Below are 24087 nucleotides of genomic sequence, written 5' to 3'. Positions count from 1 at the left end.
CTAATGCCCAGCCAGGGTAGAATTCACACACACAAAGAACCAAGGGTACACCGACTCACCTGTGCTGTGGCCACAGCCTTAGCTTCCTGCCACAGGATTAGTTCCCCAGCTTGATTTCCAGATACTGCCATGGAACCATCTGGTGCCCAAGCCACAGCAGTGATGGCTGCAGAACTCCTTGGTACACATGTGTCATCTGGAGAAGAAAGGAAGTGTTTCATTAGGAGCTGGGATACTGCTGGGATAAGAGATATCAGGCCACCCTTGACCTTTTTTTTGTGCCAGTAATACACCCTGTCTCTCTCCAAGCCTCACTCGCCTGCTTCCTTAGGAACCTGCCAGAGCCGTACAGAACCATCCTCAGAGGCGGTCAGCATGAGGCCTGAGGTTTCTGAAACAGCAGCAGCACAGACTGGGCCACTGTGTCCCAGGAGGGTGTGGGTTTGGCACACCTAGGAGGAAGGGATGGAGATGGGCTCATGGGAGTGGGCACAACAGAAGGTTATTCCACATACCTTCCCCACCTCCCTTGACTCTGGTCCTTGCAGGAACTCACCAAGAGTGGATGCCATAACCGTGTGGCCCCATCTAGCCCGATGGTTACCACCAGAAGCTCTGAGCCAGGCTGTCCAGCTGACAAGACACAAAGACTGAGTCAGAGGAAGGGACGGAGCAGGGGAGAAAAGAAGAGGCAGCAGGGAAGGGGAGGTGGCTGATGTTTTGTTACCTGCACGGGGCTCCATGGCAGCTGCACAGTGGCTAATGGGTCCTGAGTGAGCAGGGATGCTGGTCAGCTCCACACCTTGATGGTCCCACACTTTCAAGGTCCCATCCCGGCCCACAGACACCACGTGCTCCTCCTGCCCACAGAGCACAAGATCAGAGCAGAGTCATATTGAGCAGGACATGGGAAACAGAACTCCCTCCACAGAGGTGGGCTGAGCACTAGGAGCATGGAAGATGTCAATGACAGAGGAGAACTCAGGAACAGTGGGGTTGGGTGGCTCAGGACAGTGGGGTTGGGTGGCTCAAGTTCGTGATACCAAGAGGCTGTGTTTTCATGCCCTCCTCTCTCCCTTTACACCAACCCTTAGCCTCAACACCATAATCCAGTCCCAAGTATCTCATTTTCTTTTTCTCCTTTATTTTTTTTTAAAGATAGGATCTCATTCTGTCACACTGGAGGCTGGAGTGCAGTGGTTTCATCATAGCTCACTGTAGCCTTGAACTCCTGGGCTCAGGTGATCTCTCACCTCAGCCTGCTGAGTAGCTAGAACTATAGGCATGCACCATGGTACCCAGCTAATTTTTATTTTTGTTTTTTATGGAGTTGGGGGGTCTCACTATGTTGCCTAATCTCCAGGTATCTCATTTTTATGCTCATTTTGCCTCTGGCATTAGATACTCCATGCACCGTCTCCCAAAGTCTGCTTAGCCCTTCCAGAGATACCCCCCAGTGGGATCTCCATTGCTTTCTCACCACAGCTGCCACAGCGCTCACAGCACTCTGATGACCCAGGAACTGACCAAGCCGCTGTCCCGACTCTGGGTCCCAGAGCCCCACAGAGCCATCACTGGAGCAGGATATCTGCAGAGTCAGAAGTCAGAGGAGTGGGGTTATCAGCATCCCTCCAGCATTTTGGTATGTCTGTAATGTAGGGTGGAAGGTAGTAAGCCATGTAATTAAGGGCCTGGGTTCTCCTGGGTTCAAATCCTAGCTCTGTCACTCCTTACTTTCTGCTTTGTGGTCTGTTTCTCTTTCTGAGCCTTGGGTTTCCCAACTATTTAATGAGTATAATGATAATCTACCTATCTGATATGGTGGTTGTGGGGCTGAGTGCGTCTACATAAAGGACTTAGGCTGGGCATGGTGGCTCACGCCTGTAATCCCAACACTTTGGGAGGCCGAGGCAGGTGGATTGCCTGAGGTCAGAAGTTCGAGACCAGCCTGGCCAACATGAGGAAACCCCATCTCTACTAAAAATACAAAAAATTAGCTGGGCATGGTGGCAGGTGCCTATAATCTCAGCTACTCAGGAGGCTGAGGCAGGAGAATCATTCGAACCTGGGAGGTGGAGATTGCAGTGAGTAGAGATCACGCCACTGCACTCCAGCCTGGGCAACAAGAGTGAAACTCTGTCTCAAAAAAAAAAAAAAAAAAAAAAGGACTTAGCATGCTGCATGCTGCCTGGCACACAGTGAGCATATAATAAATGGTAGCTATTGTCCATATTTTTATTATTATTTTGAGATGGAGTTTCGCTCTTGTTGCCCAGGCTGGAGTGCAATGGCGCCACCTCTGCCTCCCGGGTTCAAGTGATTCTCCTGTCTCAGCCTCCTGAGTAGCTGGGATTACAGGCATGCATCACCACGCCCGGCTAATTTTGTATCTTTAGTAGAGACAGGGTTTCTCCATGTTGGTCAGCCTGGTCTTGAACTCCTGACCTCGTGATCCACTCGCCTCGGCCTCCCAAAGTGCTGGGATTACAGGTGTGAGCCACCATGCCCAGCCCTAGGCTTTCTTATTAGAGAGCTCGCTGGCTCAGCTTCATCATTGACCTTGGAAACGTTCTGAGTTCAATTTCCTTGTCTGAAAAATAGAGATAAAAGGAGTATCTACTTTACAGGGTGTTGTAAAGATTAAGTGAAGCAATATATGAGAAGAGGTTAGTTCAATGCCTGGCACATATCAAGGGTGACAAATATTAGCTATTACTATTATTAATGGGTGCCAGAAAAAGGATGAGGTGGGGAGTGTTGTCTTGCCCCAGGAACCCAGCTGGGCTCTGTGCCACCCCTGGCCCTTTACTCACCAGTAGGTTATCTTTGGTCCAGGCACAGCCAGTGACCCAGTCACGGTGACAGGCAGGGAAGGAGTGGATCAAAACAGGGGTTTTGGGTGTCCTCACGTCCCAGCAGAGGATACTCTGGATAGGCCCCATGGAGAAGGAGCAGTCAGGACCAAAGGAAGGATGGGAACCCTGGAACCATTTCAGGCCAGAAATTTCAAGGAAAGAGGGGGCACAAGGAAGCACAGGCAGACAGATCTATACTAGACTTGTCAAAACAAAAAGCAGGAGGAAGCGATGGGAAATGGGTTGTTAAGAAATCTAGGAACTAGGGGGGCTATGGGACCCCAGGGTTGCATCCTTTGGCAGCTCACCCGATCCCGGCCCCCGGTGGCCAGGCTGCCTCCATCAGTGCTGAAACTACAGCAGCTCACAGGGCCCTCATGTCCCCGCAGCTCAGTGCCACAGGGAAAGTCTTCTGCCTTGTGTGGCTGCGTCAGCAGCTGCCTTGGCCACAGCCACACTGTGAAATCCTCTGCATTGGAAAGAGAGAGAGGGAGCAGCTTCCTGAAAGAGGAAGCCAGACAGGCCCTGGGAGGCCAAAGACAGGAGCGGCCATGGGGGCTGAGGGCGACACCTGAGGCACAGCTCCAGGGGAGGGATGCAGGGAGTCACAAGGCTGTGGAGAGGCCCTGGGCAAGGGTCATCAGCAAGTGTGTACATAGGACAGGAACGCCCGGCACTCCCAGCTCCAGCTCCACAGCTCAGGCCAGGAACATGGTTCCTTGTCTCTGCTTCTCTAACTGCACTCCCACAGCAGCTGCTCCAGACCCCTCCTCTTCTCAAGTGTCCAGTGTCACTTCCACCTCGCGACCTGTGAGGACCAGGTCTCCCTCCTAGAGAGGGCCTAGGCCATTCTACATTTTCACCTCAACATCTCTCTCTCTCCTTCTAAGGGAAACCTATCCCTTTACACAGCAAAGTTTCCCACGGGGCAGAAACTCAAAGGATTACTGGGAGTTTAGAGGTCCCAGAATGAGGGTGAAGGAATGAGTGGAAACAGTCTAAACAGATTACGCAAGATAATGGCATTCAAAAGCACTTTGAAAGTTGTAAAACAAAATCACACATGTGTATTTTCATACACATATACATACAACTTGGAGAAAGGTATCGGTGTCTTTAAAAGGAACAGTGATTTGTGGGCCAGGTGCGATGGCTCACATCTGTAATCCCAGCACTTTGGGAGGCCGAGGTGGGCAGATCACCTAAGGTCAGGAGTTCGAGACCAGCATGACCAACATGGTGAAACCCCGTCTCTACTAAAAATACAAAATTAGCTGGGCATGGAGGTGCATACCTGTAATCCCAGCCACTCGGGAGGCCGAGACAGGAGAATTGCTTGAACCCAGGAGGCAGAAGTTGCAGTGAGCCGAGATCGTACCACTGCACTCTAGCCTGGGCAACAAGAGTGAAGCTCTGTCTTAAAAAAAATAAATAAAAGAACAGAAATTTGTTAACCCTGCCCACTGTCTAGTAGTACCTGAGGCAGAAGCCAAGAGCTCCTGGGAAGTGGCCAGTCCTAGCACAGGCTTCTGGAATGTGGACAGGAGCCAGAGGGGCTGAAGGGAGCATTCCTTGAGCGCCCAGCCCTGCAAGGACCCGTCTTCTGCACCACTCACCAACACCTTGGGGCTTAGCCAGGCCAGGGCGGACACGGCCACATCCAGTGCCTGACTCTGAGCCCCCTGGGAACCTAGAGAATGAGAGAGAACAAGGGAGGAAGACACTTGGGAAGGGGTGGGGGGTAGGGGCTGCGCTCTTCCTAGAGGCTCAAAAACCCACCCATTCCCCCTTCAGTACCTGAAGAGATTTTGTAGATCCTAATGCCATCCACTCGATATCCAACAGCCACCCGATCACCATCTGGGCTGAGTGCCACGGAGAGGGCAGGAGAGACAGAAAGGGAACCCAGGTGCCCACGGGGCCGACCCAGAGACCCTGACCACACCTGAACCTGGGAACCAAGAAAAGGGCTTAAGGATACCACCTCCAGCACCCGGTCCTCCTCCCTGCTTTGAGTTACAGCCACCCCCGTTAAAGTCCTCCTTCCAGAGACTCGTCTCATGAGAGCTGCGCCTGCACACAGCGGCACCCCCTCCGTGTGGCTCCCGCAATCCAAGCTGCTCCACAGTCTCCTCGACAAAGGACCCCCACCCCCGCCAAGATATTCTTTGCCTTTGCTACTCCTCCTCACAACCCACCACCAGCCCTCCGCAAGCTGACCTTGCCATCCTCTCCAGCCGTCAGTAACTGGCAACCCGCATGCAGGAAAAGCGCAGCAGCAACAAAGCCATGGTGGGCAGGGAAGGCAGCCAGCCGTGCCCCTTCTCGCCAGGCCCACAGCTCCACCACACTGTCGATCCGGCCCACAGCCACAACCCCCCCAGGCACATTGAAGGCCAAGGTACGGACAGAGGCTCCGGGTGCCCCCAGGTCCTACACAGGGAGGTAGAAATGGAAACGTGAAGAACTGCTCTCAGCAAAATCCTAAAGTGACCCAGAATGCTACTGTCTGTTCTCTGCCACCCTCCACTCCTGTCCTCCTGTGCTTCCCTCAAGAGCTACACTGGACCTTCTTACCTTGGTGACTTTGAGCCCATCCACCTGGAAGAAGCTGATGCTGCCAGCCCAGCTGCCTGTGGCTATTACCTGCCCCTCTGGGTGGAAGGCAACACAGTTCAGGGACTTGGGATAGGTGTGCTGGAAGGCCAGCTGCCCACGGACTGTGTCCCACAGCTGAGGGAGAGAGAGGAGGAATCAGGATGCTGAACAGAGATGCCTGAACTTCTCAGTCCCAGACCTCCAGGAGCAACCTTGTCCAGTTACCCTGCCCTCAGCAGGGAAGGCCTTCTCTGGCCAGGGAGTCAGCAGCCTCTGCCGCACTGAGAGAACAACCTCACGAGGGTGAGTCATGGCTCAGGGCCACTCTGACCACTGCAGACCCCAAGTCTTACCTTTAGGCATCCTCCCAAGCACACGGTGGCTAGCAGCCGGCGGTCTGGGCTCAGGCAGCAGCCAGTGATTTGGTACTGGTGAGCCTTGGTCTGCAGCACCCTATCCCAGGAAGATGAAGTCAGTCCTCTGGACCCTGGCCATCAGCTCCCTCCTCATTTCCTTCTCCTGGGGCTTCTAAGAAATGGGGAAGGCCCTCACTCCAAGAGAAGCGGGGAGGACCCCTTACCGACACCCATGCTGCAGGTCCCAGAGCTCCAGGAGCCCGTCGAAGGCAGTAAGAAAGAGTGTATCATCGGAGAGGAACAAACAAGCAGAGATTCCATCACAGCCACTCACCACAGACTTCTCCTCCTGTGATAGTAGGTGAGGAAGTGCAGCTCAGGCCATCCCCTTGACCCTCCAAGTCCCACCACTCCAGGCCCCACCCAAAAAGAAGGCCAAGGCACAAAGGTCATGAGGCCTTGGCTCTCTATGTTGCAAGTCAAGCACACGTTCAACTGGGAGCGTCGTGATCCAAGTGGGGCCACATTTTCTCCCCTACTCCAAACCCCATACCTATTCCCCAAGTTACAGAAGATTCTGATGGGTCTGAGAAAATGGGATTACATGGGGTAGGGGATGACATGAGTGTAAAGAGGATAGAAAGAGGCTGTGGTTCTAGGACTACTTCTCCAGCCTAATGTACTAATAGCCTCCCAAAAGCACTCTGTGCTACCATAATTCCCAGCAATTTACAGGGAACATTCTCCCCCTGTGTCTTTGCTCAGGTTCCCTGTCCGAACAAGAGTGCCTGCCCTTCTCTATCCTATGTCCTCCTATAACTGCACAACTCACTCAGGTCTTAATTAGATTACATGGCAATGTTTTGGTTCCTTTTTTACCTTGTATGTCTTATCTCCCAACAAAACTGACCACTTGGTGGGCAATGACAAGGTCCCAAGTCCTGTGTTTCTTGCAATGCTTAGCACAGTGCCTTAAATGGAAGGTGTGCAGCAAATATTTGCTGTGTGATTGATTTTTTGACCAAGCCCTTTAAGCTGATGTGCAGGCAGTAAAGTTGCTGAATCAATCAGAGTGATAACAGGTGTGTTTGGCTCATCTAGGGCTTCAGGGCAGTCTGCACGGATTTTCAGAGGGTAAATTCTGCCCCTCCTTGATTGTCATACCTGCCAAGTTCTCAGGTCCAACAGGTAAACTGTCCCATTGGCAGTGCCCACAGCTGCTCTTTGCCCATTGGTGGAGAAGGCCACGGCAGTAGGGGATGAGGAAACTGTCAGAGACAGGCTGGAGCTAGAGAAAGAGTAGGAAGAAAGGGAGGAAATAAACGAGAGAATGCAAACAGGAGTTGATTTCTGTGCTTCTGTGCCTGGATCCCTGTCCAGTGTTTCTGGTCATCCCTATTCCTCAGTTTCAGAAAGAGCTGCAGCTTGCTCTCTGCTGGGCTTACCAGGGTCTGGGGTCAAGGTCTTACCTTTGCTGATTTTTCATGGTCTGGGGTTTATTAAGCCATCGTAGTGTGTGTTGGAGGTGCCATCTCTGGGAGAGCAGTGGGGCTTGGTGGCAAAGAGGTGAGTCCAGGGGCTGGTTGGCTGCCTGCTGGGGCAGGAGCCGGGGGTACTGGCTGAGGATTGAAGCCTGCTGCCTCAGGAAGGTGCGAAACACCGCGACGTCAGCCTCAGGGGGCTTTTGTTCCTCTCTGGGGACTGAAGAAGCTATAAAAGGGTGGCAGAATGTCACTGGGGAGCCAGCTGGACCCCATTAGCCCCAGCACCAAATAAAACCATATGGTGTGTCTACAATAGTAAGTCTCAAAGTGTGGCCCTCTGGCCCTATATCAGGAATATCTCTTAAAAGTACAAAGCTTTGGGCCCCACTCCAAACCTAGGGAACCAGAATATGGAGACCCAAGGATCTGCAATTTGAACAAGTCTCCTAGATAGGTTTATGCTAACTAAATAAAGTTGAAGAATCTCTGGTCCAAGAGATCAAGGTGAAAGGTCTCCTGAGAGTCACGTGCTCACCGTCTTGGCATTTTCGACTTGAAATGGAAATTTGAATCTTTTTTCCCTGACACCCATACCCCTGCCCCAACCCTGAGCAGGGCCCCCATAAGCACACCCTGGAGCCCCATATCTCAGAGAAGAATCCAGCCAGTGACTCATCTCACCATAGAGGGCATGGGCCTCCAAGAGCCGAGAGACCAGACCCAATTCCAAGTGTGCAGCCACCACATGGAGGTTGGTAAGAAACTTCGAAAGAAGTCCACGGTTCCCGCTCTGGAGCTGAGAAGGTCAGATTGAATTCATTAGGAATACGAAGGGGCTGACGAGAAGGGACAGTTTAGTCTCAGAACCTGGATACAGAGATAGGATGTGAGCTGGGACAAAGGACTTGAGGAAGAAGGGCAGGAAAACTGAAAGGAAAGAGGTCAAGGGAGTTTGGGAGGGGTAATGGCAGCGGTGATGGTGGAGATGGTAAGGGGGAGAGGGGTCTCAGAACAACCAAAGCACTCACTTTGGGAAAGGTGTCTATGGGGTCTGGGAACTAACCAGGTGGTAAGGCAGGTCTCCCAGAGCCTCAGGAGGGCAACTTCGGAAGGTGCCTGAGGCATCAGTGTCACATGTCTTCCAGAGCTGAGCTGCATGAAGAGATATTGAGAAAGGTTCAGCCTTGCATCATTCCCAAGGGCAGTAGGTGAGCTGGCCAGCAGATGGCAGCACAGTGGATGGTCCTGGCCTCCAGGCCCAAGCTCCACACTCAGCACCCAGGCTGGCTTGGGCTGCAGTCACCTGCAATGAGGGTGTGTGCCGTGTCCTCCAGCCCTGGCCTCTTCCCATAGCGACGTTTAGCTGCCGTTCTCAGGGGCCCATCAGGGAGGCACAGCCGGGCACCAGGGCGCTCCAGAGGGCCCTCCCCTAGCAAACTGTCATCGTATGAGGAAGGGAGAGAGAAGAAGGAAGAGGCCTGTCAGTGAGCATCCTGGCACAGCAGCGGGCTCCTATTACCCCCTCGAATAGCGGAAACTGGAGCAGCTGGAGCAGTAGCCCATTCATGGTCTGGGAGCCAGTTGTTGAAGCTATACAGAGGGCCCTGGCTCAAAGAAGGGAAGGCACAGAGAGGTCAGCGGGAGCTCAGCTGGGGCACCTGTACCTGCGCAGACTCTGGACGAGGTAGGCAAACGGGCCCATGGGGTAGGGGTCTCCACTGTTACCAGCAGCCACTGCTTCTTCCCAGCTCTTAGTCCCCTTCGGTAGTGTCCGCCACACACTCAGCACTCCATGCAGCTGGTCCACAGTCAAACCTGAAAACTCAAGCTCTCTGAGGCCCTCATCTAACCATACAGTGTCCCTGCCCCCACCACACCCAGTCTCTCCTTGCACTGCCTGCTGAGACCCCAATGGAGCCAATGTAATCCGAACCCTGGCCCTCAGCGTCCCAAACCACCCACCCCAAGCACTGACCACTCCGAGTGACCTCTAGGGCAGTCAAGGCCTGGGGAAGGACATCAGGCCCGTGCTCCTTCTCCAGTGTGCTCAGGATGTGCTGCAGCAGCAGGGGGACAGTGGCAGGCAGGGTCCGGAGTCTCTCAGACACCTAGGATGGCGGGAGGACAGCCTTGTTCAGTGTGGTGGGAGGAGAAGCAGCCTGGGTTGTGGGATAGGGAAGGGGCAGCAGGAGGACAGTGTGGAGGAATGGAAAAGTAAAGAACAACAGTAGGAGGGAAGTGAGGCGAGGTATGAGGCGAGGATAGGGAGTGGGTGATCACAAGACAGCAAAGGACGTGGGATAGGGATGAGACAAAGCAGCTGAAGAGGGAAGGGGAAGTGGTGATTAGGACTCGGAAGGTGACAAGAACCGACCTGCTCATACAGCGTGAAGAGCCTCAGGTGATCGGTGACCAAGCGCAGGTAGAGCGGCCGGCCCGATTCCCGCTTCACCAGCAGCAGTCGCATCTGGCAAGACTCAGGACTCAGGGTGGGGTCCAGGAGGGCTGCCCGCAGCCAGCCCTCTGCCCCAGCAGCAGCCCCTCTGCCGGGCAGCTCCTCCTCTGAGAGTCCCCAGCAGACGCCAGGGCCATGGCATCACCCCAGGACACAAACCATCCCTCTCCTACGCCGCTCTGCCCAGCCAGCCCTGCCAGAAAACCCCTGTGGCTCGGCCTACCCCACCAAAAACCACTTTACTCATCCCCTCACCCCGAGAGGCCCCGGAAAGGCCATTCACCGGGGGAAGAGGGCTGGGTGACATGATCAGGAATCACAGTTTTCTTATTAACAACTTCCCATGGACAGAATTTCTGAGAAAACAAAGGAGCAGGTCTGTGCAAGGCAGCTAGCAGCCTCAGCACCCCAGGTCCTCATAGCTCCCAGATTCACCCCACACACCCACCGGCCCCGGCCTAGAACCCAACCTGGTTGTTAAATGGTGACTCCTCCAGCCGCTTCCCATACAGGGCCAGCTCCTCTCTCACCAGCCGGGCCCGAGCAGAGGCCTCCAGAGGCCCCAAGGCCACCACGTGGGCACCCTGGCTCTGCTCAAGGGTCTCCCCTAGGCCTGCGTCACTAGACACGCTCAGCACCAGGTGTGCACACTGTGATATTTGGGCAAAGGGGCAGGAAGGCAGAAAGAAAAGGAGAACCACATTGGAGAGGCCCCTCTCCTCCGAGCCGTATCCCTCCTCCTCCCCAGCCTGCCTCCTGACACCCACCTCCTTCTCACACTCACCCGGGGAAGCTTCTTTGGGATCCAGTCTGAAATCAGCTGCCCATTCTGGTCCCCCAACCTATCAGCCCCATCGATGATGAGGACCAGGGTCTGGCCAGGATGCAGGGACTCAGCAGACTTGGGCAGCAGCCTCTGCTGCAGCTCCCACACCAGGCTTCTGTACATGGAGAGGAAGTCAGGGTCAGTGGGAGAGAAAGAAAAGCAGGGGTGGTACATGGGCATCAACAAGGCTGGGCTCATTGGGGGATACCCACCGGTAGGTGTTAGGGAGGGCACCTGGCTCTTTTAGTTGGCCACGCAGATAGGTACAGAGGCGTCTGAGCAGAGTGAGGGCAAGACCCTGGTCAGGACGAGCCCCGGAAAAGTGGAAGAAGACTAATGGTGACACCTTGGCCCCATCAGGAGCCTGCAGGGCTGACACAAGAGATGCCTGCATGGGACAGGAACAGAAAACATGGTCACATTTTACATGCTTGAGCTCCCTGTGCCTTACCTCCTTAGCCCACACAGCCTTCCCTCCCTCCCGCCCAGGCCCGAGACTCTGTACCAGGAAGGCTGTCTTGCCCTGTCCTGACTGCCCCGTCACCAGGCTCAGCCTCCCGTGGTGCAGCATCAGCTGCTGCACTGTGTCCTGAAGAAGGCGTGGCCGGGCAGGACTTGGTGGCTTCTGCAGCTGCTGGAAGGTGGCCTGGACCAAGTCATCGTCTGGGATGGACACTGGCTGCTCCAGCAGGGCCCCAGGCTGAGGGTAAATGGGTCAGTGACTATCCATGGTGCCATGCTCCTCAGCACTCCCAGGCTAAAACTCACAGAGCCCCCACCAAGCTACTTCCTACCCAGGACAACCCAGACCACCCCATGTCCCTCTCCAGGCCTCTGGTCACCAGTGCTTCTGCTGACCTGCAGGTAGAGCTTCTGGATCATGTTCCATACATCCTGCAGAACCAACTGCCCAAACTCCTCCAGCCCGCCAACATAGGGCCGGCCAGCTGCCACACCCCCCCACTCACAGGGGTATCTGTGGGCAAATCAAGCACAACCAGGTCAGAGCAGGCCCGGCTCCTCTCACCACATCTCTGTACAGGTGCTCCCTACCTCCCTCAGCTCACCTGCGGCAGGTGATCCCTTTCTGTCTGCTTAGGTAGCTCTTCAGCTCTGAGATCCGACATGCGGCCTCTTCAGACTCAGAAACAAAGTCAGATTTCCAGGCATCTGGCACAGAGCTGACCACCAAAGACCCCAAAAGTTGGAGTAGACTCAGACCCCAGCCAGCCTCCCTCCACCAACCACCAGACATAGCTGTAATTTCCTGAAGCTCCTCAAGAAGAGAGCTCCTGACTCCAGTACCAAGGCTGACGTGGGGCTGCAAAGGCATGCTGAGTCCTATTTCTGCCTCATAGCACTCCCCTTCTATACTCTGAATACTGAGGAGAGAAGACTAGCCTGTCTGGCCTTCTGGGGAAGGAGCCCCGACCTGCAGGCAACAGACAGTACCTGAGGAAGCTGGAATCCCGGAAGTAGATGAGAGCTTGGGCAGAGGGCTGCAGACGTTGGTTCCGGTTCAGGAACTGCATCACCTCCATCTCTGTCACAGAGCGCCCTGAAGGGTACTGCTGGGCCTGCGGGGAGGGCGGAGACAGTGGGTTTAGTCCTAGGCCACAATGACCCTCCCTCCAAACCTGCCAAGGCCCCAGGCCTCCTGTATCTGTGATGTTCCTCTCTCCTTCCCTCCAGGCGCAAGCAATAAAATATAGCTAATAGCTAATGCTTTTTATTTATTTATTTATTTTTTTTCCTGGAACAAGGCACTAAGAGCTAACATTCACTGAATGTCTGTAATGTATTGAGTATTCTGTTACAGACTTTTGTTTTTGTTTTATTTATTTATTTATTTTTTTGAGACTGAGTTTTGTTCTTGTCGCCCAGGCTGGAGTGCAATGGCACAACCTCGGCTCACTGCAACCTCCGCCTCCTGGGTCCAAGCAATTCTCCTGCCTCAGCCTCCTGAGTAGCTGGGATTACAGGCATCTACCACCAGCCTAGCTAATTTTTGTATTTTTAGTAGAGACAGGGTTTCGCCATGTTGGCCAGGCTGGTCTCAAACTCCTAACCTCAGGTGATCCACACACCTTGGTCTCCCAAAGTGCTGGGATTACAGGCGTGAGCCACTGCACCTGGCCCTGTTACAGACATTTAATTCTCATAATAACCCTCCAATGTAAATGTCATTGCTTCTCTTTAATATAGGGAAATTGAGGCTAGGTCAGAGTAAGCTGCATCACACAAAGCCACACAACTTGTAGATGGCAGAAGGGAGATCAGTACCCAGATCTATCTGATGGCAACACCTAAGCAGACCCACTCTCTTACTTTTGCTCTTGGCCAACCCCAGAGGCACTTCTCAAAGGACTTTTCTCATCTAGAGCATGGTCACTTGCAGTATCTTCGGCCTGTATTTCACTTCAAGTCTCAAGGACCTGCCTGTTCATAGTCCCAGGGTTTCTGACAGAGTATGGCTTCTCCCAGCCTCTGCCCCAACCTTTGCTTCCTCCCCAGCCCTCCTCCAAACCTGTCTGCCTTACCCAGTGGAAGTGTGGATGGTCAGGAAGGTTGTAGCTGGGGGGAATATATCCATAACGGGAGCCCAGAATCCCCACAAACAGCTGTGAGTTCTCCACCTCCCCAAGGCACACTTCCAGTTGTCTGTAAGCATGGTTATAGGGACATGTGGGAGTCACTGGGGGCATGGTATCAGGGAACATAGGCACAAATAGGGAGACAGGGCCTTGGCTCGCAACTGAGAAAAGAGAAGGTAGGCTGCTCTTGTTAGTATCCAAGGAGCGACTCCCGCCTTCACCCTCATCCATTCTTGCAGCCCCAACCCTGCCCACCTCAGGTCCACCACTCAAGCTGCCCCTCATCCCCAACCCAGCCCCTCTTCTCTGCATCCCCCACACCTGTTCCTACGGGTCTCCTCCTCAGTGACGCCCCAGCGGAGGTCAATTCCGTGAAGGCTGATACGATGAGCGGCGGCTCGGGCCTGCAGTGCTGGCAGCACAGACCTCAGCAGCAGGTCCCGCTCACCATGCATGTCTCGGAAAGTGGATGAAATGAAAAGCCGGATGCTGTGCCATCTGGGGATAAGCAGAGGGCTGCGCTCAGTCTAGGGATAGTCCCACCGCATAATCCACAAACACTGCTGTGATCACCCTTTTTTTTTTTTTGAGACGGAGTCTCGCTCTGTCACCCAGGCTGGAGTGCAGTGGCGCGATCTCGGCTCACTGCAAGCTCCGCCTCCTGGGTTCATGCCATTCTCCTGCCTCAGCCTCTCCGAGTAGCTGGGTCTACAGGCGCCCGCCACCACGCCCTGCTAATTTTTTTGTATTTTTAGTAGAGACGGGGTTTCACCGTGGTCTCGATCTCCTGACCTCGTGATCCACCCGCCTTGGCCTCCCAAAGTGCTGGGATTACAAGCGTGAGCCACCGCACCCGGCCTGTGATCACCCTTTAGCATTGAGCACAAGCCAGGCACAACAGACAGCAGACGGGTGCCCAGCAGGTCTTCAGAGAAGCACCTGCTAGCGGTCTCAACTGCAGGGCCCCGGAATTTAAAGCCCAGTTGCTATTTCTTATACACCTCTCCTTTTTCTGGTAATCATTTTTATGTACTTACTGTTTGTTCATGACAGCACTGTGAGGTAAGCACTATCATTATCTCCATTTTAGCAATCAAGAAACTATAGCTTTTTTTTTTTTTTTTTGAGACAGAGTTTTGCTCTTGTTGCCCAGGCTAGAGTAAAATGGCGCAATCTCGGATCACCGCAACCTCTGCTTCTAGGGTTCAAGCGATTCTCCTGCCTCAGCCTCCCCAGTAGCTGGGATTACAGGCATGCGCCACCACACTCAGCTAATTTTGTATTTTTAGTAGAGACAGGGTTTCGTCATGTTGGACAGGCTAACCTTGAACTCCCAACCTCAGGTGATCTGCCCGCCTCGACCTCCCAAAGTGCTGGGATTACAGGTGTGAGCCACCGCACCCAGCAAGACACTATAGCTTTAAGAAATTAAGCAACTGGCCAGGCGGGCTTGCTCACAATCTGACAACTCCCTGTGGTAGAGAAACCCCCGCCTGAGAAAGAAGAAGCATGCCTTCCTGAAGAGAACAAGCGGCACCTCACCAGCTAGAATTTCAGCCCCAGAGTTTCCCAAGGCTTGACTGCAGCCCCTCCCAATTCACAAAGGCATAGAAACACAGACTGACCCTTGCTGGGAAATAGGAGCCAAGGGGCTTGGAGTGTCCTCTTCCAGTGGCCGGAGAGACTGGACCCCTGTCTTTCCTGGGGGTGGTGGAATCTTGAATATTTTGTCCATTTGGCCCACATGTTCCAGAAGATGGGAGGCCCCATGCTCTGCAATGAACCTGACATAAATAACAAGACAAATGAGAGTAGAATACCACAGGTCAAAATCAGTGAGGTCTTCCGAAAAGGGCAGGGGAGAAAAGATACGTCTAGGTTTGGTCACCAGTTAAGTGAAGCTCCTCAAGAAGATGACCATAAGCAGTTTATGAAGACTAAAATAAATGAGGATGCAGAACCACAGGAATGAAGGAAAAGAGAAGCCCAGCTCTAGCTCCTCCTGCTGTGCATGGTAATCACAAACTTGCTGTTGGGCCGGGGCAATGGGCTAGGGAAAGGTGTAAAAATTAAAGCCATCCCAGTCTGGGCTTGAGGAGCTCTGTGCCAGCCATAAAGGCTCCCTGGAGAAGGAGGAATGTGCCTGAGGCTTCCTAACAGGAGTTGAGGGAAATGGATGGTGTCCAAAGGAAAAGCCAGGGGAGAAAACAAGTAAATAAGAAGGCAAAGGATAGAGAGACAGAGAAAAAAAAGGTGAAAAGATTTCTATAATTTTAGCTTAAATAGATGTAATTTTCTCCAGATCAAGAACTGAACAGAAGCCACAGTGACATGGCCAACTCTTGACAGTGAAATCTCCCATGTCCCTTTTCTTCTTTCCTACTGGATATAATACAAACTTGGCTGAATACCAAGATGGCTGGAGCTGAAGCAGACATATTGAATTATGAGGTAGAAGCTGAGTATTTGAGGATCGTGGAGCAATAAAAGTGCCCGGGTCCCTGTGACACTGTGTTGCTGCTATGCCTGGATGGCTGTAAAAGAGGAGTGAACTACCTTACTTTAAAAAAGAAGTGACTGGAGCCAGGCACGGTGGCTCACGCCTGTAATCTCAGCACTTTGGGAGGCTGAGGCGGGTGGATCACGAGGTCAGGAGTTCAAGACCAGCCTGGCCAACGTGGTGAAACCCTGTCTCTACTAAAAATACAAAAATTAGCCAGGCATGGTGGTGCATGCCTGTAGTCTCAGGTACTCGGGAGGCGGAGGCAGGAGGATCGCTTGAACCCAGGAGATGGAGGTTGCAGTGAGCCAAGATTCGGCCACTGTATCCAGCCTGAAGCGACAGAGTGAGACTGTGCCTCAAAAAAAAAAAAAAAAAGTGACTGGAATAGACAATCTCCTAAAAACTTTCTAACCAAGTCTCCAAGCCTTCAGTATCCAGTCTGTACTCACTTCAGTATCCCATCAGTACAGCCTGAGAGTGTCACATCATTGGGATTCAAATCTGTTGACCTGGCAAAGGAAGAAGCAGTCACTAACCATCACAAACAATACCTGGAACACAATCACTGCACACTAACATCCCAAGATGACAACCCCACTTCTGCACCTTTAATAGGGTTATGTGGTAGGCTAGGGCTAGGGTGGACTCTCACGGAGAGGTACCGAGTTAGGCTAAAGTATCCACCTGAAGTGCAGCAGAGGTGAGAAGGCAGAGTTGGGGAGATCCCTGCCAAGTGGGAGGGTCCTATGCTTTGGCAGGCGTAGAGAGGAAACATAGACCACTAATTTCCGACACTGGGCAGGAAGTATAAGCACCCTTACAGGTATTGTACCCTTCCTAGGAGGATACCAACAAAGAGGCACTTGGAATTCACACGCTGCCAGTAAAGCTGTTTGGCCACATTTATCATTCCATCATCCATGCTTCGGCCAAAGAGGATGACCCGGTCCACCTGTAACATGAAAGGGGAGAAGATGCTAGAGAAGGGATGCTAGAGAGCCCAGGACATTAAGACATGAGCTTTCTGAGGACAGGAGGATTAGGATAACTCTGAGAGGAGTACCTCTCCTGAGAGCACATAGAATGAGGGAAGCCACTACATTTTAACTTACAGGCGACATCAAAGTGGAGGTTGGAGTGGGGCAGTGGTATACTGCAGCTGGCTCATTCAGGCTCAAGAGAGCTGATTGTTAAGTTTTCAGGAAGTTTGTGGGCAGTTGTTAAAGATGGACATTATTAAACATTAAATTGTAAACATTTAAAAAATTAAATAAGTTATATTTAAAACAAATGTGGCTGGGCATGTTGACACACACCAGTAGTCCCAGCTACTTGGGAGGCTGAGGCAGGAGAATCACTTGAGCCCAGGAGTTTTAGTTGCAGTGAGCTATAATTGAGCCACTTCATTCCAGCCTGGGCAACGGAGTGAGACACTGTCTCAAAAAATAAAAATCAGAAAATAAAACAAATTTAATAAATACTCAAAATGCATAACTTCCTAATAATTTTACTACATTTTACTATTATCTACTCGTGCTTATTTACACCTATTGTATCAGGATTGTGAGAATACTACACAGCAGTGTGCTCCTGAGCGTCTTTTCCCAACTCTACGTTCAGTAGCATCATGTTGATAGCTTGAGATCAGCCACGGTAGGACTGTTTACACCATGGAAATTTAGCAGATGCTACTAACCAAGGCTTATTTTTCTAGGCAGCTGGTTGTTAGATATTTACCAGCACACCACTGGGTAGGGGGTTGTAGCCAGTAGAGAGCTGATCTGACTATTGTATGTGGTTGGAGAAGTCAGCTTTAAAGGTCAAGAAATGAAATATATCAGTTGCAGAGGAAAATGTGCGGGAGGCAGAGGGTTTCTCAGGGATTAATACTCACAGGAACCCTTTGGCCAGCCAGAGACAGCAGGTATTTCCCAAAAGTATACAGGGACCATCCATCATTTTCATCAAAGTCCTGAAGGAAAGAAACTTCATGTTATGTGGTTGCACAGTAAGCGACAAACACTGCAGTCTTGCAGTCTGCTTGGGAAATCTTCAGAACTGTGTATTATCTGTGCCTTGACCAAATATCTGGGCTATTCCCAGGCCTGCGTCCTTCATGTATTTTTGGATGGTGGGTGTTGAGTGTCTGACCTGGACTTGAGCCTGGAGCTTGATGGCAGTCTTCAGGATGCCTTCTTCTGCCTTAAGCACTGCAGTCTTCAGAGTGTCACCTCCACACAGCACGACATCCACCTGCTCCGCCCTCGTGATCATCATCCCAATCAACAGCAGCGCATAGTTCAGCGGGGGCTGATTGGACAAGTGTCAGGGGAAATAAAACTCCCTGCTTTGGAATTCACCCTCGCCCAGCCAGCCCTGGAGGCCAAACCCTTCCATTGGGTTGAGGGAATAAGAAAAGGCATAAAATCCCAAGTTAGGAGGGGTCAGCTTCAGCAGCCCTCAAGAGGAGCTGACTGTGGAGGGAGGAAGAGAGGAGCCAGGATCCCTGCTCAAGTTCAACACTGGGATGTAGTAAGGTGAAAGTGAGACATATTTTGGTGATGGAAATTTAGAGAGTACCAAGTACTAGCCAAAGGTGAAATGTTAGTATTATAATCCATAAATCTGGTTGAAACAACATCCTAGGAATTGTCCCTAGGAACCAAGGACTGATACTTGGAAGCAAATTCATATCATTTATTTCAGTCTGAGTGTTTGCCTGGGAAAACCAGCTCTGGGAACAGGATACCGCTCAGGATCCCCAGCATCCTACCAACCCAACCCCTTGGAGGATGCTTTTTATTTTCTCACCCCTTGTGGGTTGCTCTTTGGACACAGCCTGTCTGCATTAGCATCTGTCAGATAGACCAAGATGGTGCGGCCTGGCAGCAGGGGCAGGCTGTGCTTCACAGAGAGGTTCACAGCTGTCTCTAGGGCCTGTCGGTACCTGTTCAGCATCTCACCGTCATATTTCCACTGTCTACAGGCAAGAAAGACACAGACACAGGGGCTCAGGGACTTATCTGCCCCTTAGAGGCAGATGGGGAGATGAGAAGTTGCCACTAAGTATTGAGTCTTCTCCCTCCCTCAAGCACCACACCCCCTTCCACAGCCCACTCCATTTCTGGTGTAGAGGACTGGGAGAGAGCTTCCCTCTGCCCCCATCCTATAGGATTCTTCTAATCCACACTCATGGTAGGAGAGGGGAAGTCACCTGTAGACCCACTGGCTACACTTACCACATGAATCCATTCTTACTTCATGAAGCAAGATTTAATGGCTGCATAGTTTTAAATTGTATTTTAAAAAACAAATGCTAACTCCTTACTCTGAAAGCTGGCAATTAAAGGAGAATAAATTGAATATTCATCCCACCTTTCCCATACAATCTATTTCAGGGTAACTAAATAAATATAGTTGATAAGGGAGGCTGTTTTTAAAATTCCAGTTAAAAAATATGGAGGAATGACAAAACCCTCATTCTGCAACCGCCAGTGAAACAATTGGTTCACACAAAGATCACCAATGGATGAGCCATTAACTACTGTGGAGAGATCAGGCTATTACTACCTAAAAGTGCTGATCAATGTTAGCATTACTGAGTAGTGGTCCCACTTAAATAGTATATATATAGGATCACCTATGAACTACTTGGCAGATCTAAATCTGTTCAAGACTTTAGAGCTGATGCCCAGTGAACATGAAATAGAAAAACAAGTTAGATGACATCATGAGGAAGGAGGCAAATCCAGAATATGGGATATTCTTTGGGGTCCTTGAACCTGGTTTTCACAGTAGCTCAATGGCATAAGAACAATTAACAGGTTAAAAGTGACATAACAGACTTAACAACCAAATGTAATGTGTATACCTTGTTTAGATATTGATTTGAATAAAACTGTGAAATGATATTTTTAAACAATTGGAAAATTTGAATATGGACTAAATAACAGATGATTTTACCAAGGAATTATTTTTAGTTTTGTCAGTTATATTAATAACATTCTCATTGTATAAAAAATGTCCCTTGTTAAAGAAACACACACAAGATAAGGAAAGGTGAAATAAAATGTGTCTTATTATTTGACATTTGTTTTAAAAATATCTTCAAAAGAAAAGAAAAAGAAAAAAAGATCAGTAAAGAAAATATAGGCCGGGCGTGGTGGCTCACGCCTATAATCCCGGCCCTTTGGGAGGCCGAGGCGGGTGGATCACAAGGTCCAGAGATGGAGACCATCCTGACTAACACGGTGAAACCCCGTCTCTACTAAAAAAAATACAAAAAATTAGCCGGACGTGGTGGCGGGCGCCTGCAGTCCCAGCTACTCGGAAGGCTGAGGCAGGAGAATGGCGTGAACCCGGGAGGCGGAGTTTGTAGTGAGCCGAGATCGTGCCACTGCACTCCAGCCTGGGGGGACAGAGCAAGACTCTGTCTCAAAAAAAAAAAAAGAAGAGAAAAAAAAGAAAATGTAATAAAATCTAGATAATCACTGAATCGGACAAACAGTTTTATGGAAGTCTATTATATTTTTATTACTTGTGTGCATATTTAAAGTTTTTTATACTAATGTTTTAATCTAGCAAAATCAGTAGTCTTCCCAGCACTATCCAATAGAATTCAATTACAATTAAATCAAATTAAACTTAAATTATACACATATAATTTTCTAATAGTCACATTTTAAACAGTAAAAATAAATCGGTGAAATTAATTTTTCTTTTCTTTAAGAGACAAGACAGGCGTGGTGGCTCATGCCTGTAATCCCAGTACTTTGGGAGGCCGAGGTAGATGGATCACTTGAGGTCGGGAGTTTGAGAGCAGCCTGGCCAACATGGTGAAACCCTGTCTCTACTAAAAATACAAAAATCAGTGGGGTGTGGTGGCATGCGCCTGTAATCCCAGCTACTTGGGAGTCTGAGGCACGAGAATCACTTGAACAGGGGAGGCAGAAGTTGCAGTGAGCTGAGATCACACCAGCCTGGGTGACGAAGCAGGACTTCGTCTCAATAAAACAAAAAAAAGAGCCAGGGTCCTTGGCTCGTGCCTATAATCTCAGCACTTTGGTTTGGGAGGCCAAGGTGGTTGGATCGCTTGAGCTCAGGGGTTTGAAACCAGCCTGGGGAACATGGTGAAGCCCTAACTCTACAAAAAATACAAAAAATAGCTGGGTGCAGTGGTGTGTGCCTATAATCCCAGCTATTTGGGAGGCTGAGGCAGGAGAATCACTTGAGCCCAAGAGGTAGAGGTTGCAGTGAGCTGGGATTGTGCCACTGCACTCCAGCCTGGGTGATGGGAATAAAATCCTGTTTCAAAAAAAAAAAAAAAAAAGGGACAAGGTCTTCCTCTGTTGCCTAGTCTGTGCAGTGGCATGAGCATAGCTCACTGCAGCCTCAAATTCCTGAGTTCAAGAGATCCCAGCACCTCAGCCTCCCAAGTAGGTGGGACTACAAGTGCAAGCACCTGCACCTGGCTAAAATTAATTTAATACTGCATTTTATTTAACCCAATATATGAAAACATTTTCATGTCAGCCTGTAATTAATACAAAAATTATGAATATTTCACACTCTTTTTTCAGACTGCCTTCAAAACCTAGCATGTCTCAACTCAGACTTCACTAGCATATTTCAACTGCTAAATAGCCACATGTGGCTAGTGGCTACATTGGTCAGTACATGAATACCATTTGGACTGGCCTCTTGGGCTTTTTTTATTTTTATTTTTTTTGGAGACAGAGTCTCACTCTTGTTGCCCAGGCTGCAGTGCAGTGGCACGATCTCGGCTCACCGCAACATCCGCCTCCTGGGTTCAAGTGATTCTCCTGCCTCAGTCTCCCAAGTAGCTGGGATTACAGGCACCCACCACCACACCCGGCTAATTTTTGTATTTTTAGTAGACGGGGGGTTTCACCATGTTGGCCAGGCTAGTCTCAAACTCCTGACCTCATGATCCGCCTGCCTCGTGATCCACCTGCCTCGGCCTCCCAAAGTGCTGGGATTACAGGCGTGAGCCACCACACCCGGCCGGGCTTGATTCTTAAATGGCCCTCTGTTCAGCTACTGATTCAGGAGATTCCTAGTTACTGAGCCCTCTAGAAAGTTAAGTGAGTCCTGTGTTTGTTCTGAGTAAAAATAAGTGTAAGATACTGATGAACCACTTAAAAAGACAGCTGAGACTTCATCAAGCCTACAAAACAGATGGTACATCTGTCTTTGAGCCTGCTGATGGTGACTATATTTGTGTGTATTTCAAAATACACACACGCACATGCACACACACACAACAAAAACAAAAAGGATGAACGGGTCAAAAAATACAGAAAGAGAGAAACAAAAAGAAAAAAAAACATGTCACAGAAAAGACAAAGAAAGAAAACCATGAATCAGAGCGGAAGCAGAGAGGACACCAGAATACACCACCCTACATCAGCATAACTAAAAGAAAGGAATCCACATAAACCAATAAAACAATCACAGACAATAGAGTGGAGGTCCAGGAGTAGACTTTGTTTCATGATCTCTCTCTAGGACAATGTTAAAGACAAGGTGTGCTGTGCAAGAAACCAGGCAGTTCTGAGCCACTGCGATGACTGACAAGCAAACCTTTACAGAAAAACAGTTGGGCTTCCCAGATGACTTCCAACCTGGGCCAGGTAGCCCCGATTGCCCACCCTTGGCTCCCAGACAGGGCATACATACCTGGCCTTGTGAACTCTCAGCTTCTCCCTCTTGAGCTGCTCATACAACACAGGTATCCTCATTGCTGTCCGAAGCTGCTGACGGCTTAGGTGGCAAAGAAACCTCCGCCTGGGACGGTTCTTGTCATTTCTAGTTAGCATCTGCCTCATCAGTGTTATATTCGAAGGAAAGGGCAATGCTGTATGATGACAGGTAAATTTCTGAGTTAGGCAGCTTCTATTCCCTCATCTTTTCCTACCAGTCATGTGACCTGAGCCCCAACCTTTGGGGCTGGCAAGTGCCTGACCTCTGCCCCCCACCCCGACACACCCTGAGACTGCAAGGCAAGAGGCTGAAAATATTGGTGCTGCTGCTTCATTTATTGTCAGATATGGGAGGCAAACAGGAGTTGGAAGAAGGCGGAGAATACCTTGATTTCTGAGTTGAACCTCAAGAGCATCAATGGAATCATGGGCGTTAAGAAATCTGAATGGAAACTGCCGACTGTGGATCACCGACTTCTAGAAAGCAAGGGAGGGAGGGGTCATGAGCACAGGAGCCGGGAGTATGGGGGGCTTCAAGGGTCTTCTCTATTAGCTTTGTGGGAAGGTACAGAAGGACAAAATGAACTTAGACAAGAGATACAGAAAAGGGGTCATAAGAAGAAAGAAAAAAGTCATCATTTTAGGATGTGAGAAAAGGTAACGAAAGAAGAGAAAGTAAAAGAAGGAGCCCTGTTTCTTTTAAGACTCCCTCTGGGCAGGGTGTGGTGGCTCACGCCTGTAATCCCAGCACTTTGGGAGCCTGAGGCAGGTGGACTGCCTGGGCTCAAGAGTTCGAGACCAACCTTGCCAACATGGTAAAACCCCATCTCTATAAATAAAAAACAAAGACTCCTTCTGAAATCAGTTACATCACAGAAGTGTCTCTTCCTGGTGAGTCACTGAGCTCAGAAAATTTAAATGAAAGTTCTTATACTCTACTGTACCTTCTCAAAGGATTTACTGAACCCCCAAACTTATCTCCCTCAACCTATCTGTATTTCCAGACCTACTTACAGCCCACATGGAAATAGCTTGGTGGCCGTACCTGCCTCTGCCACCTGAAAAAGCCTGGCCTCCAAAGCAGCAGTGGCCTCTCCACATGCACATCTAGTTGCTGGGCCCCATGGCTGCCAGCCCCTCACACATACCGCATGCTGGAGTCTCTGGAGAATGAGCTCATGGTGGCGGGCACTGATTCCAACCCGCAGCAGGTTGCACAGGTTCCGAAGCATGGCCATGAAGGGAAGCTTCCCATTTTCTGTGGAATGTGGGGCATAGAGTGAGAAAAACAAATGAGGAGGCCAGGCACAGTGGCAGTCACCTATAATCTCAGCTACCAAGGAGGCTGAGACACAAGGATCACTTGAGCCCAGGACCCTGGAATTGGAGTCCAGCCTGGGCAACATAGCAAGACTGTCTCAAAAAAAAAAGCAAATGAGGGATGATTAGAGAGAGGTCGGAGACCAGAGCAAGAAGTTCAGAAACCAGGCATGTAGAAAAGTCCAAGATAGAGGAAGTGAGGAATTCACATACAATCTACCCTATTCAAAATATTTTAAAGGCTTGGAAAGATTAAAAACAGGGTTGGCCTGAAGTTTGGAACAAAATTTATGCAACACTGTTTATGGGATGGCTGTTTCAATAAACAACTTATGTTACCACTTAATCTGTTGGCTCTAGCCCTAAGATTGGGT

The 24087-nt window shown here is 50.4% G+C and overlaps 1 protein-coding gene across 9 annotated transcripts in view; it reads right to left on the bottom strand.

Annotated features, from left to right (window-relative positions):
• TEP1 (telomerase associated protein 1) overlaps window positions 1-24087 on the bottom strand; it is a 60093-nt gene that overhangs the window by 4605 nt on the left and 31401 nt on the right. For 6 of the 9 annotated variants that reach the window (XR_004029018.1, XM_030808359.1, XM_030808358.1 and 3 more), the window contains exons 10-48: window positions 23542-23651; window positions 22780-22870; window positions 22371-22548; window positions 18483-18651; window positions 17823-17981; window positions 17566-17643; window positions 16493-16623; window positions 16121-16180; window positions 14794-14952; window positions 13490-13666; window positions 13115-13235; window positions 12027-12151; window positions 11642-11755; window positions 11433-11550; window positions 11080-11274; window positions 10787-10962; window positions 10533-10689; window positions 10219-10398; window positions 9668-9760; window positions 9269-9401; window positions 8958-9108; window positions 8597-8730; window positions 8357-8445; window positions 7975-8089; window positions 7279-7519; window positions 6974-7097; window positions 6034-6158; window positions 5807-5906; window positions 5433-5588; window positions 5076-5288; window positions 4653-4806; window positions 4333-4578; window positions 3164-3324; window positions 2814-2927; window positions 1481-1588; window positions 728-860; window positions 557-633; window positions 320-452; window positions 60-196 (exon numbers count right to left, since the gene is read on the bottom strand). Coding sequence is in view for 7 of the 9 variants with exons in the window: in XM_030808359.1 (XP_030664219.1) it covers window positions 60-196; window positions 320-452; window positions 557-633; window positions 728-860; window positions 1481-1588; window positions 2814-2927; window positions 3164-3324; window positions 4333-4578; window positions 4653-4806; window positions 5076-5288; window positions 5433-5588; window positions 5807-5906; window positions 6034-6158; window positions 6974-7097; window positions 7279-7519; window positions 7975-8089; window positions 8357-8445; window positions 8597-8730; window positions 8958-9108; window positions 9269-9401; window positions 9668-9760; window positions 10219-10398; window positions 10533-10689; window positions 10787-10962; window positions 11080-11274; window positions 11433-11550; window positions 11642-11755; window positions 12027-12151; window positions 13115-13235; window positions 13490-13666; window positions 14794-14952; window positions 16121-16180; window positions 16493-16623; window positions 17566-17643; window positions 17823-17981; window positions 18483-18651; window positions 22371-22548; window positions 22780-22870; window positions 23542-23651 (5435 nt within the window). In the remaining 2 variants the exon portion in view is untranslated. Of the gene's footprint in view, window positions 1-59; window positions 197-319; window positions 453-556; window positions 634-727; window positions 861-1480; window positions 1649-2813; window positions 2928-3163; window positions 3325-4332; window positions 4579-4652; window positions 4807-5075; window positions 5289-5432; window positions 5589-5806; window positions 5907-6033; window positions 6159-6973; window positions 7098-7278; window positions 7520-7974; window positions 8090-8356; window positions 8446-8596; window positions 8731-8957; window positions 9109-9268; window positions 9402-9667; window positions 9761-10218; window positions 10399-10532; window positions 10690-10786; window positions 10963-11079; window positions 11275-11432; window positions 11551-11641; window positions 11756-12026; window positions 12152-13114; window positions 13236-13489; window positions 13667-14793; window positions 14953-16120; window positions 16181-16492; window positions 16624-17565; window positions 17644-17822; window positions 17982-18482; window positions 18652-22370; window positions 22549-22779; window positions 22871-23541; window positions 23652-24087 lie in introns of those variants that run through there. The other 3 variants (XR_004029019.1, XM_030808361.1, XM_030808364.1) reach the window with 2 other exon arrangements.

Source organism: Nomascus leucogenys, unplaced genomic scaffold (genome assembly GCF_006542625.1).
Source record: "Nomascus leucogenys isolate Asia unplaced genomic scaffold, Asia_NLE_v1 Super-Scaffold_361, whole genome shotgun sequence".
NCBI classification, from domain to species: Eukaryota; Metazoa; Chordata; class Mammalia; order Primates; family Hylobatidae; genus Nomascus; species Nomascus leucogenys.
The sequence above is the reverse complement of the archived record's forward strand: the minus strand, read 5'-3'. Positions and strand labels throughout refer to the sequence as shown.